General features: G+C 43.8%; 1 protein-coding gene, 1 long non-coding RNA gene and 1 pseudogene across 2 annotated transcripts; all 3 read right to left on the bottom strand.

Annotated features, from left to right (window-relative positions):
* Positions 1 to 505: 505 nt before the first annotated feature.
* LOC130153509 (cytosol aminopeptidase-like) lies at positions 506 to 1,259 on the bottom strand. The gene is made up of 2 exons (XM_056348403.1): positions 1,144 to 1,259; positions 506 to 1,034 (listed from the first exon to the last, which is right to left on the bottom strand). Exons 1-2 carry the CDS (start codon positions 1,221 to 1,223, stop codon positions 653 to 655), a joined length of 462 nt encoding a protein of 153 aa, XP_056204378.1. The 5' UTR covers positions 1,224 to 1,259; the 3' UTR covers positions 506 to 652.
* A 22-nt stretch (positions 1,260 to 1,281) lies between these two features.
* Positions 1,282 to 5,034, bottom strand: LOC130153511 (uncharacterized). The gene is made up of 3 exons (XR_008823420.1): positions 4,932 to 5,034; positions 4,280 to 4,368; positions 1,282 to 2,470 (listed from the first exon to the last, which is right to left on the bottom strand). It is a non-coding gene; the product is annotated as an uncharacterized LOC130153511 (long non-coding RNA).
* A 4,516-nt stretch (positions 5,035 to 9,550) lies between these two features.
* Positions 9,551 to 13,289, bottom strand: LOC130144046 (uncharacterized; annotated as a pseudogene).
* Positions 13,290 to 13,969: the final 680 nt, after the last annotated feature.

Genomic DNA, 13,969 nt, shown 5'->3' with positions numbered 1-13,969 from the left:
CCTTTAACACACCCACCCGCGGGCCTGGGTCCCCACCCTCTCCAGAAAACATCACCCCATGGCGTGTTAAATCTGTTTGACGTTCGAACTGATTCAGGGCCACATGTCCCTGCCTGGAGCCTGACAGCCGCACACCAGGAAAGGGGGGAAAGCAGCAGGGTGACAAATGATGGGAGATAGTGGCAGGTTCCCCCTCAAAAACCCACCAAACGCCGAATTCCCTTCATTAGTTTTTGTAAAACAGTTACAGATACACTCTTGCTGGCCCTTGTTGAAGACGCACTATGTAACATAGTGCTGAAGCCATGCTAATCGTACTAATTGCAACAGCTGAGAGAGTCTGATGGCACATCATTTCTACCCTGATACCAACAGCCATCTTACTTTTTCTAAGGAAAAATTTTAAAATGGTATTTTTATAAACAACATTGCCGAGTTACCTTTCACGTCACCTACAATTCATGCAAACCCAAGGCACAGCTGTGATCTCCATCTACCGTCAATACTCTGTCAATCAACACACACACCCAAGTAAGATTTATTGTCTGCAATAATTATACTTACTTTACATATAAAATAGAAGCTCAGATGTTTTCCATCATCGTGTTTTGGTACTAAGTATCTTAATAGTTGAAACAGAATATTTTTTATTTTAAATTGCATAATATGAGGTGACAAATCTCAAAGGTGAAATATTCTTACCGAGGTAATGATTTATAAAATGCATTTGGTAGTTCATTGCCATAGTGAAAATATGCTTGGGGCATTCATTTACAGATAGTACTTTAAGAATTTTTTTTCTTAAGGCAGAGTGGGTGATTTTAGAGTAAGTGTTTAATTTGGTATTGTGACTTTCTTGACTTAATCGAGCTGCAAACTCTACTAGTGTTCTTGTAGGCTGCCCTGCCATGCCTTTTCGAAGATAGGGCACCTCATCTTTATTCGACATCACACCAGCTATATCTAAATGAGCCCAGTGAGAGGCATTCACAAATTCCTTCAGGAATGCAGCAGCTGTGCATGCTCCTCCAGCTCTGTGGGAAGCAGAAAAATTGTATTGTTTCTAAAGCAACACCAACAGTGCAAACATTAAATAAATGCACTGAAAGAAAGGGGCACATGAAGGATACTGGCACACCTTACCTGCTATACTTTCCAATGTTACTCAGATCTGCAAGAGGACAGTCTGTTACTTGTTTTGCGTAATGTTCAAAGAGAGGCATTCTCCAAACTCTGTCTCCTGTCAAAATGCTGACCTGAAAAAGAAACATCAAAGAGATTTCTACAGGAGCTGTCCTTTTTTACTTGGTGCCCAAGCAACCCAAACACAGAATAATCTGTAGCGGGAGTAAACTCCTCCTCCTGTCATGCCCTTTATATGGGAATACTTTTATACAAGCAAATGATCTTAAAATCAGCTTCCCTTCTGTTTATTGAAACATTTGATCAGTATAAAACATATCAGTGTTTGAACTGGTAAAACAGATGGAACATAATTTAAAGCACTACTAGAGAAAATATAGAAAGCTAATTATTTTGTTTAGCATATTCATTAAGCAACACAGTGGACTCCTGTCGGAACTACTCTTCCATGTTTCTTCTCATTTCAGCTAGTGACTTCACCCATGACAGCTTGTTACTGCGGTTCATGAGATGCATACACAAGGCTGCTGGTTTTAAATTTAAAATTATAACCTCATTCATATACAACTGTAGAGATGAAACAATTGAAGCACATTTTATTATGCCTGAAAGTATGCAAACTGCACATAAAATAAAGAGATACTTCAGTCAAACAAACTCTTAGGAAGATGATAATGACTCTATTACCTAGTTTCAGGGAGACCTAAGTTAGCTCACATAACGGAAGAACTGGTGCTGGCTAGGTCAGAGCTCAGGCAGTCCAGAAGCCATTCACAAAGAAACTACTTTGGCTCCAGCACGGCCATTGCCATATGGACTTGGTAGGATACTTCCACAACCATGCCAGCATCTCTGCATCACTTAGCCCTGGGAGTTGGGAGGGCTTAGCTCAGAAATGGAAGCACTGGGAAGATCTGCAGAAACATCTGCAGGAAGTCTCTGTAGGTTTTCCTGCTCTTTTAGGTTCCAGCTCAGCTGGGCTGGCCCAACTTCGTTGACACTGCTGTACCCTGCATGCAATACCCTCCCTTGTCCTATAGACACAGTGCAGCTGTACAAGTTATTAGAGCATAAACTGTGCTACCTGTTGTCCCGCAACATGTAAAATCATCTCAGCCACTATTCAGGTTGGCTTTCGAAACAAAGTGCAACTAATCCACAGCCCAATTAATGACAGCAACAAAGAACTGACTTGCAAAGTGAGCTAGGGGGGAGACTGCTTACCTGTTAACGTTGCAGCATTCACAGTAGCCCTTGCATTAAAATTGTGGGCATAACAGAGAGCATCAGCTAACAGCAGTCTTCCTTCTGCATCTGTGTTATCTACCTTCAGGTGCAAAACCAGTAAAAACAGATTAACTACTCAAAATATCCCTTTCACTGACTAATTTCTTACTTACTATTTTAAATAGCTGTCAGGTTGTAAATGCATTGCCACAGGCCCTAGGAACTTCAAGTAATCAAATTTACTCAAACTACAAAAAAAAAAGGAAAAAAAGAAAAAAAGAAAGATACTGATATACAGTTACATTTATAAAATAAAATTTGTAACTGAGGTCAAGTCATCTTTCACCACTGCAACCTCCTCTGTATGCTGGGCCTCTGCACTGCTGACTCCTCAGAAGAGCCTGGAGGCTGGAGATGTGCCCCAGTGGAGCTCCAAATCTCCCAATTGGAGATTGTTACCCCAATGGAGTAACCATGCCCAGAGGGCCGGTTACCATTCCCAGCAAAGCCCCGGGAATCTCAGGGGTGGGTACTGAGCAAGCACAGTGATCTGGCAAATGGAAACTGCAAAGAAGGAGAGAGTTGTCTTACCAATGTCTACAAATATATTAAGGGCAAGTGTCAAGAGGATGGGGCCAGGCTCTTTTCAGCAGGCTCAGTGACAGGACAAGGGGCAACGGGCACAAACTGCAATGCAGATGGTGCCATCTGAATGTGAGGAGAAACTTCTTTGAGGGTGACAGAGCACTGGAACTGGCAGCCCAGAGAGGTTGTGGGGTCTCCTCCTCTGGAGACATTCAAAACCTGCCTGGATGGAATTCTGTGCAACCTGCTCTAGGAGAACCTGCTTTAGGGGGGGGATTGGACTAGATGATCCCCAGAAATCCCTTCCAACTCTGCCCATTCTGTGATTCTGTGCCACAAAGAAACACAGACGCAAGCCTGGAAACGGTTCTTTGTTGTACTGCTTTCTCTTTGGACCTTGAAACTTATTTCCTAAAAAAAAAAAATAATTAAAAAAAAATCAATAGCCTCTTTGCTGCTTTCCCCATTCAGGGAAAGCTCAGGATAAATTCTGCAAGATTAATTGCATGATGTGCTCTGAGCTACTAGCACCGTCTTGCTAATTTCTTCCTGGTGGGGGGATGTGTGCCCAGTCTTTTCCCTCAAAGCAGAGGGTGACTGAACTCAGTTTTGGGAGAAGAACCTCAAGGAACTAGAAGGCTCCGCAAGTCAAAGGTGGCAGAACCACAGAAATCCAGACAGACTGAAATATTATGCCATCTACTTCTGCACAAAATCAGTCATCTACAGCACAGTGACTTTCAGTACCATTTAATCTATTATATGAATATGGAACAGTTTGGATTAAATATTAAATATGTATTTTGGATACTGATTTGGAAAGCTCCTTTGAACCAACAGCCCCTATGACTCAGACCTGATCGTACAGAGCAGCTTGGCAGTGTAAAGCCCTTGGTTACGTCAGCGGGAAACTAATACTCTTATGTCTTACTCCAGATAGCGGGGAAGTGTCCTGAAGGGTCTGCTGGAAGCAATTAGTAAGCTACTCATTCTGACTGAGGATCTGTGTTTATAAGCATTGTAACCACCACTTGTGCTAAAACAAAGGCTGTCTAGCATGTTCAGTAAATGCTCATACTTTTCAGCTTTTCCTAGCAATTTATAAAACATGTCTAATCTCTTCAATCTATATTTATATTTGAAAGAATCTTATGATAGGAATTTCTAATTAATAACATACTTATATATATATATTTAAACTGCATTTGCACTGCTTATCTTTTTAAAGGGTCTTTTCAAACATGTATTCTGACTGCAGCCTTATAACTTGATTGATTAAACCAATTAACTACAAGTATTCAAAATCCAGGTTTCACATACATACCTGTATTGGTTTTCCATTCTTGGCTCTAACTACATCCCCAGGCTCGTTTGCCTTGCTGCTGGGCATATTTTCACAGAGGGATGCCAAACCTGAGAAAGAAAAAGTGCAGTATTAGTTTCTTTCTCAGAGAAGGTGTAGAACCAATACTTAGAGAAAAACCAAACACCTCCCTAAGAAAACAGTACTATTCTCATCTTGAATTTATGCTGAAAATCCAACACAGTCACTGAAAGATACATGGTCCAATTTTTAATCAGGAAAATTCCTCTGCATGTTGTACCGCCACATACTCCCACCTACACCATTTTAGGCTTTTACCATTTACCACTGCGATTTAATTCTACTTTATGCCCAGACAACTGAGATAAGAGGAGCAATAAATATTATCCTTATGTCTTCCATATAAGAATAATTAGTCACATGTAAAGGGATTTCTTTCTTTCTGAAGATAAAAACTTCTCAAATTAACACCCTGAGCCAGTCAAGCTCATGCTCATTGTAAATAAACATTGTTTAATGTCAAGAGGGGTCCAAGGACTTGCCATAGGACTCCAACCATAACAAGAGCAAATAGAGATGAGCCAAAAAACCAAGAGGGTCAGTTTTAAAAACTCTTAACTATGAATGGGATAATAGGATGAAAGGCACTCACCATTCCTAGGAAAAGCCTGCTCCTGGCACAAGGAATAAATGAATTGTGGACAACGTTTTTTCAGTGGAATTACGCACACAGACTTGCTCCTCAGGTTCTGCCCTTCCCATCCTCTACTTTTAAGGTAAGCTGTGGTGCGGCGGTGTGCTTTGCTGCCCTCTACTGGCTGAAGCGTAGAAGTGACATAGAAGTTCTCAAACTTATCCTAGAAAAGCTCAAACACAAGAAGGAAGTTTGTGGGATGTGGGAGAAGGGACAGGCCGCTAGGGAGGAATGTAGGAACATTATCAGAATATGCAGGGAGGTGACAAAGAAGGCTAAGGTCCATTTGGATTTAAATCTGACAAGGGATGTCAAGGACAAGAATGGCTTCTTCCGACATAGGTAGCAAAAGGATGACTAGGGAAAAAGTGGGCCTGCTGCTGAATAAGGTGGGTGCCCTGGTGATGAAGGATACAGAGAAAGCAGAGTTACTGAACGCCTTCTTTGCTTCAGTCTTCACTGCCCAGGCCACCCCTCGGGTTTCCCAGACCCTGAAGGCAAGAGAGAAAGTGAGGAGAAAGAAAAACTTTCCCTTGGTTGAGGAGCATTACATTATATATCATTTTAGCCAACTTGACACCCAAAAATCTACAGGCCCCGATGGGATGCACCCCCGGGTGCTGAGGGAGCTGGCAGATGTTACTACGAAGCCACTCTCCATCATCTTTGAAAGGTCATGGAGAACAGGAGAGGTGCCTGAGGACTGGAGGAAAGCCGATGTCACTCCAGTCTGTTACAAGGGTATGAAGGAAGACCCAGGAAAGTACAGACTGGTCAGCCTCACCTCCATCCCTGGACAGGTGATGGAACAGCTCATCCTGGATGCCAGTCTCTAAGTGTGGAAGAAAAGAAGGTTATCAGGAGTAGTCAACATGTATTCACCAAGGGGAAATCATGCCCGACCAACCTAATAGCTTTCTATGATGCAATGACTGATTGGGTAGAGGACGGGGTAGCAGTGGATGTTGTCTACCTTGACTTCAGCAATGCTTTTGACACAGCCTCCCACAACACCCTCACAGGGAAGCTCAGGCAGCGTGGGTTAGATGGGTGGACAGTGAGGTGGATTGAGAACTGGCTGAATGGCAGAGCTCAGAGGGTTGTGGTCAACAGCGCAGAGTCCAGCTGGAGGCCTGTAGCTCCAGCAGTGTTCCCCAGGGTCAGTACTGGGTCCCGTCCTGTTCAACTTATCCATCGGTGACCTGGATGAAGGGACAGAGTGTGCCCTCAGCAAGTTTGCTGATGACACTAAACTAGGAGGAGTGGATGACACACCAGGAGGCTGCGCTGCCATTCAGTGAGACCTGGACAGGCCAGAAAGTGTGGTCTGCTGCCCTGCTTTGCCAAAGTCAGGGTCAGGATACGCAGTGGGAAAATAGATTTCCAGGCCCCCTTAGCTTAATGTGCATGTACCATCTGGGTCTAGAAACTTCTGTCGCAAATTTAGGTAAAAGAAAATAAAATAACACTATACAATTTGTATTACTGATGGTGTAGTTGGGTGCACAGGACGAATTTCTTTAACACCGTCAGGTGAGACTGTAGTTATAAATTGCATCTTAGCTACAACATGTTGAATCAAATGTATAAAACATGGAATGATACATGGTAAAAACATCAGCATGGCAAGACCATGTAACAAATAAAATAGGATTCGCTTAACCCATGGACGACCAGGGAACCAGGAGAACATGTCAATATCCCAGCCTTTCCACATCTGGACAGGAACATGGGCCAGCTTTTGTATTCCTGCAGTAATCTGTTCAATAATTTTGCTGCCATCATCAATTTTTAAGCAGCAATTAGAATAATTTAGTTTACCACAAACACCTCCTTCTTTGGCTAGCAGGTAATTGAGAACCATGCCATGCTGCAATATTGCTGTTCAGCATTTGTGTAGCCTGATCTGCCAATAGGTCAAGGGCATGTGCTGTCTCATTAGTAATGATCTCCAGGACAGCTTGCAACCAAATAATGCAATTTGGATTATAGATAGGTTCTTTAGCACCGCTGAGCCACTCACTGGGGTTCCAGGTGGCAGGTCCATAATGTTTTGGGATACGTTGAGGGGTCCACTTCTCTTGGCCCAGGTTTTATTGCTACCACCTGTTATAGAAGTGTCAATGGACCACCGATATCGATTAAGGTCATCATATATCATAACTCCCAAACTGTCTCCATTTTCCCCTGGTAGCAGGAAATAGAAGAGGCGTATATAACCCACATAACATGTTCCACTCCAATTATTTGGTAAATTTCGATAAGCACGATGACCACAAATCCAATAATGACCTTTTAGGGCCCAAGTTCCATTTATAAATGGTCCATCCCCTTTGTGCCTTCAAATTGGAATTACAAGGATTTTCAAAATAAGTGGTGTTTTTTAAGTCCAAAGGGTGCTTAATTTGATTATTTGCCTTTTTCCCTTTAATCCAAAGATCACATTTCCATGCTTCTACTGGACTACTATAGTTACACTTAATGGTTACTGTTTGGTTAGTTATGCCACTGATGGCACAAGTCAAAGGGTCAGATTCCCTCAATACCTTAGCTCCAGTATAGATTGCTACTAGACCAAAAGTTAATAAATAGTTTTTTTATGTCCAGTTTCATTGACCCATGCCCAACTTAGCCTGCGAGGGATAAGTTTTTCATTGGTGGTGTTGTTATACAAACACCATAACATGTCACCCTAAGCATGAAGAGAGTGGTTATAAGTTGAACAATTAATAGGTCAACAGTCTGGAATAATACAATGATTTCCATATTTAAATGTCCAATTAGACACAGTGACCCACAAAAACTCCATTGCTGCTGTTCCGATTCAAACAGTATTCTCCTTTTTCTGGAACTTGGATTTTCCATGGGTTTATCTCTTCATTCCAATAGAATGAGTTATTACCAACGGTTATGTCACTCAAATTACTCACGAGCCATTTTGGGGATAGTGGTTTTGATGTCCATGGCCAGTCTTTAAATCCTAAAGGACTCCCACATATCCAACAATTAGTCAGATTAAAAGCATCAGCCACCTGCTGGCCTAAAGCTGTAAATCCATCTTGCCACCCTCTGAGAGTGAGGGAGGCACAGGAGCTTCCCTGGATATTAAACATGGTGACAATGGTCGACCAAAACAATGTCTGCAGTGGTATGCCGAACATCCTAAAAATATTAATAAGGCGAATACTGATGAAGCCACACAGACAATCAGCGGCTTCATATGGCTGTTTCTTTTTTTCAGGCAGGCTCCAGAGTCCTCACCTGGAAAAGGAAAACCAGACTCGGTTCCTTCAAAGGAACCAGAAGTAAATTGTTATTAGAAGGGTGGAGTAATCCACCTGGTGTTGATTTTATTCTTTTCCATGAGCATCTTTGCCTTTCCAAGCATATTTATTAAGAGTTTCAGCGAGCATGAGAGGAACAGCTGCAATGGCTGGCATTTCTACTCACACAGGCTGTCCAGGACAAAAAACTTGCTCTCCGGGAGTACTGAGAGTCTGAGACTTTGGGGTCAAAGTCGGGGGTTTAGGACAAAAGGCATTCAGTCGGGGACATCCATTTATTCCCCAGCGATCATTAACTCGGGGAACTGCATCCCAAAGGCATTTCACCCGATGTGGCTTGTGAGGTTTCAGAAATCGTTTTAAGAGTCCATTAGTTCCTTCTACTATCCCGTTAGCTTGGGGGTAATATGAGGTGTGGAATACCCACTTGATTCCCTCTTCCCTCGCCCGCTCCTGCACTTTGGCAGCAGTAAAATGTCTGCCATTGTCTGACTGAATGGAATCAGGTTTTGGGAGGAAACTAAGCTAAATTTTCAGGGCTCACACGGTATTTTCCCCAGTCGCTCGTGGAAACGCTTCAGTTTGAACTAGGCTAGAAATCACTTCCACGCCTGCTAATGCGTACTGCTTCCCTTCTGGCTTTGTAATCTATCTGCCAAGTTTCCCAGAGAGGCTTTTTATCTCTCAAATGAATGGGGGAATCTTCCATGGGGTGTCGCTCTAGTCCAAGTCTACATTGTTCACAAGCTGAAATACAGGTTTTGCTAGATTCCCGAGTGACAGGCCAGCCTCTGGCATGTGCCTCTTTGTATAAATCATTAGACCCTGAGTGGCCACGCTTAACGTGTAACCATTCCAAAAGTCTGTCCCAGTTTTCCCCGGTTTGATTTTCCTGCTGCAAAGGAACAATTCTGGCCAGTTCATCTGCCCTATTATTCCATTCACCTGCCAGTGCCCCTTTCCTGGTGAGACGGTACCCACGCTACCGCAAAATCCCCATGTTTGGCAATATCTAAGATTTTTTGCCACTTCTCCTTTTGCCACACTGGCACTCGGTTTACTTCCCAGTTATTCTGTTCCCAAAAAGGGAGCCATTCCGTGCATCCTTTGAACACTGCAAACGAGTCAGTGGAAATGTACACCGGAGTCTTAGCCCCTTCTGAGCTATTAAACACACTCCACACTGCCCCTAACTCTCCCACTTGGGCACTGCCCTCAACCTCGGTAATGATTTCCCTGTTACCATCTACATTAATAGCTGCAGCTCGGTATCTCCATTGTTTACCCTCTCTCTTAGCAGAGGCATCTGTAATCCACACATTCTGCAACTCCTCCGATTTTTACCACAGAAGGGGGAGAGGTATCCCCCTCCAGGGATTTTGTTACTTCCTCTTGGATATTTAACTGTTCAGGGGTGCCTTCAGTGACAGTAAAGGCACTACAATAATGTTCGATCTTAGCATACCATTTTCTCACAGTATCTCTTTGGGCCACCCTGTCGTGGCGGGAGAAGGTGGTGGTGGTGGTGGGAGTTCCTGCTAACACAGGTTTAATTACCTTAAAAGGTACCCTTAAAATTAGAGGCTGTTGGCATATGGTTCGCTCTGCTTCTCTGAGAGCAACACTCACTACAAACAATCCTTTTTCCCAATTAGAGTATGGTTTCTCAGCATCCTTAAAGCTCCTGGAGTAAAATCCGATCGGGCGGGTAGGACCTTCTGGTCCTTTTGGCCAAAAATGAATTGACAATCCTGAGTGTGCAAACCTCCACTCAATCTGGACAGGGCCAGTGGGGTGAATAGGACCCAAAGCCTGGTGGGTGCTTGCTTCAAACACCAAAAGCTGTAAAAAAAAAAAAAAAAAAAAAAAAAAAAGCTTCATCATGGGCTGGAGCCCATTCCAAGCTGCTCCTTTTTGCAGCAGGTCATAGAAGGGCCGTGCAATTATTGCAAAATCTGGGATGTGTTTTCTTCAAAAGGCCAATAAGCCTAAGGCATGCTGCAGCTCCTTTTTATTTTCTGGAATTCTTACCTGCTCTAGGGTTCAGGGTGTGTCCTGAGAAATACAGGCTGAACCTCCTCTCCACCATATCCCTAAAAATTTCACTTCATTTGCAGCAGTTTATATCTTTTCCTCTGGTATCTGGAGTCCCAGAGACTCTAAGTGCTGTATAATCGTTCCCTGTGTCACCTGTACTGGAATAATTTGATGCCCTCCTATCAAAACATCATCGATGTATTGAGAAACTCTAACTCCCGGTTCTGGGAGAATTTAGGTTAATTCTTGTGCCAAAGCATGGTGTGCTAGGGTGGGAGAACGTTTATATCCCTGAGGGAGTCGAGTAAAGGTATACTGTTATCCCTCCCATGTGAAAGCAAAACGATCACGGTCCTCCTCCTGCAGGGGAACCATGACAAACGTCTTTCACATCAATTGTGGCCATCACCGGATGAGCCTGTTCCTGAATGAGTGAGATTAGCTCAGCTAAATTAGGCACTGCTGCTGTCAAGGGACCACTGTTTGCATTAAATCGACGATAATCTCCACTTTCCATTTGATTTACGAACTGGGGAATTGTATGGGGAGTGAGTGAATGTTAAAAAGCCCTGTTGTTTAAGATCCTCAATGACAGGAGCTATCCCCTCCCGGTCCCCTAATGGCAAGGGACAGGGTTTCACATTAGTCATCCTGGAAAGGGGGAGGGTCGGTGCTGCTTGCAACAGGCGCACCTGCTTGCCCAGGACGTTTCAGCTAATTCTCTGACCTGAGGAATGCCAAAGGACCATGAATTCCCCTGGGTATCATACTGACGTACGGAATTAGACTCTATAACTCGAAAGTTATAAAGTAGGTATGTTTATTGCGCGCAGATGCACGGGGGATCGCTCCTCCACAAGCGTGCATGCCCAAAGTGACGAACCATCTCACATTTATACAATAAAACAAATGAATATTCAATTAACGCCTATACATATTCGTTACCTAAACCGGTTTACTCTCGCTTCGTATGTTAATTAGCTTATCAGTCCTTTGCCTGGAATGTGGTGGTCTTGCAGGTTTGTAGGTGATTCATGTTCTTGTGACCATCCGATCTTCTCCAGCAAGGAGACTTAGCACTCCCTCCCTCTAGATAGCATTGGAATATCTCTCATCCTTTTCTTATTCTTTTTTAAATAGCCCCTTTGTTAGAGGAAGAAGGGCAGGCGTCTCCTCGAAACTGTAGTTGTCTCCTCAAAGCTGTGTGCCTGTGACCAGACACCGCACCCATGACTAGTCACCATACCCACATTCCTGGGCAGACATATACAATCACAATCGATGTCCATTGTCCCCATTTCACACTATTTCTCCATATCAATACCACTGTCTGCTCTTCAATATTTCTATGCCCAAAAGATTTGTTGGAAAAGAGTCTATTGCAACCTTGGTGTTAACTGGTTCTTCCTCCCCAGGCAACCATAATGTTACCAAGGCCACAGGTACTGATTGTGTTTTCCCTACAGCATTTAAGACAATTAGGTTTTTAGACAAAGTCAAAATTCCACATTGCTCCGCCTCACTCTGCATCAGTGCAGTGACTTGTGCTCCTGTGTCAATTAAAAAGGTTACTGTTTTTATCTGTGTTCCTACAGCCACTGGAATCATTTAATCTCCTCTCAAATTTAAGGTGAGTTGCCTAATAAACATCCACCCTCCGTTCCCACCCCCACTTTCGGGGGACGGAGGATCTAGTTTCCCGTTGCCCTCTTTACTTCATCAGCTTTTTCCCCGATGCCTATTGATGGTGAGGCACTAGGGGTTGGCTCAAAACTAACTTTGTGCCCTGACCATGTCTGCACAAGTTGCTCCAATTTCTGGGTCGGAAGCCCATCCGTTAGATCCCGGGGAATACCTCTCTGGAGCCCCAACTGCCACCATTCCTGTCCGCTTAGGGGTCTCCCTCCCCCAGGATCAGTAAATCGGACCGATTTAGAATTCTGACTTCCCTGAGGCTGTGCTAACCATCCCTCAGCTTTTCCCACAGTTCATATGGCTCTTGTTTCGGGTCTTTGCCAGGGTCCACCAATGGGACCGTATTTTCTCCCAAAGTTAATTAGCTCTTGGGCAACTTCCCACCATGTAACTCTGTCTGATATGGGGTATTTTGTATCTTCCCTTGAAGCTGGATCCCAATGGGTTTTAAAGAATCAGGAAGTCCTCGAATTAGAGGAGTCATCCGTGCTGGGTCCACAGGCACCACCATGGGAGAGCCCTGGCGAGATTCAAGCCTTCTGTCATACATCATCTGCAGACAAGCTGCCTTTTGTACACTTTCTACCAGCTGATCCATCGTACCGTGATGGCTGGGGGGGTCTTCCCTCTCCAAAGGGTTCAGTCCCCCAGCCCAGTCCGCTGCCCTCTGTGTTAATGACCTTGGAGCTCGATGATTGCCAGTAGTTAAAAACACACCTGGACCCCAGTACCCTTCTGCTTCCTTCTCTGACAACAAAATCCTATCTCCTCCTGACAAGGACACTTTCTAAACATTCTGTTTCGGATTCCTTTGGAGTCCTTGCTAACTCAGTCGCTGTAAACGGAACCTCTTTAGTAACAATTTGGTGACAATTTGGGGACAAATGTTGTCTGTTCATATAAATACTCGGTCTTAACTAGGGGATACATGTGAGGAGGGTTTTCTGCTGCCTTTTTTGCTCTATGTAAATCCCCCTGGGGATATACTTGTCTAATCCCTTTCTCTGTTAACTTCGACTCCACCTCCCCAAATGAGTCACTTTTATTTCCACAATTCTTCTCTTAATGTGTCTTTTAACAAAGCATTCTGGTTTCTCTCCTGCTCTAATAGCTGTTTTGTCTCCTCTAACTGCTCTCTCAGTGTTTCAATCGCCATCCTCAAGGAATCTATCACAGCATCATTTTGACACAATCTTTGCCTCCTACCTTCCATGGCTGCTGCCAAACTTGCTCCTAAAACTGCACAAATTACGGATTTTCCCTTCCCAGGCCTAACTTCAGCCTCCTTCTGCAATATCATGATCCTATCCACTATACTCTGCGGTTGGAACCAGTGATTTTTTGCCCATTCTCACCCTTGGGGAGCTGGGTGAACATGATAGGTTCCCAAAAATTCATCCAGTTTGTATAAATCTCTGCCCCATGCTTCAGTGGAGGAAACATCACAAACATCTCTAGAAGTGTGGGCACCCATTTCACAAAGAGAGGTTATTCGTCCTGAGAGGGCCTTACTGTAAATTCTCTACTACTACCCATCCCCTTCACTCTCAGGAGGTCACACCTTTAAACTTCTTTAGAGACTCATCTCTTGTTCAGTTGTATTGCTTCGTCCTTCTCCGGCTGTTTTCCCTGTGGACAAACAGAACCGCGGATCTGGACTCTGCACTCACTTCATACCAAGGTATGTCTCAGGCACACACACACACACACGAGTCTCTCATAAAGAACCTGGAACTTTCTGTTTCACCGAGAATCCTCCGTGATGCCAATTAAAATGTCACATGCTGGTCTGAGACCAGAGTGTGGTTCTGTTTGTATTCTCGGGAACAGAATTAAGACTCAAAACAGAGTCAACAACCAAGGAACTTTATTTCCCCAACAATAAATCTGCGAATGCAAAGGGAGAGAGAGGGCGAGAGATAAATAGAGAAGAGAAGGAAAGAAAGAAGGAAAGAAAAGGAAAGAGTTCAAAGCAATAGC

Source organism: Falco biarmicus, chromosome 1 (genome assembly GCF_023638135.1).
Source record: "Falco biarmicus isolate bFalBia1 chromosome 1, bFalBia1.pri, whole genome shotgun sequence".
In the NCBI taxonomy this organism is placed as follows: Eukaryota; Metazoa; Chordata; class Aves; order Falconiformes; family Falconidae; genus Falco; species Falco biarmicus.
The sequence above is the reverse complement of the archived record's forward strand: the minus strand, read 5'-3'. Positions and strand labels throughout refer to the sequence as shown.

Excerpts from the sequence above, each read along its gene's own strand:
- LOC130153509 (XM_056348403.1), bottom strand. The coding sequence starts at position 1,223 with ATGCCTCTCTTTGAACATTACGCAAAACAAGTAACAGACTGTCCTCTT. Across the intron at positions 1,035-1,143 it reads AACATTGGAAAGTATAGCAG|AGCTGGAGGAGCATGCACAG; the intron begins GTAAGGTGTGCC and ends TGCTTCCCACAG.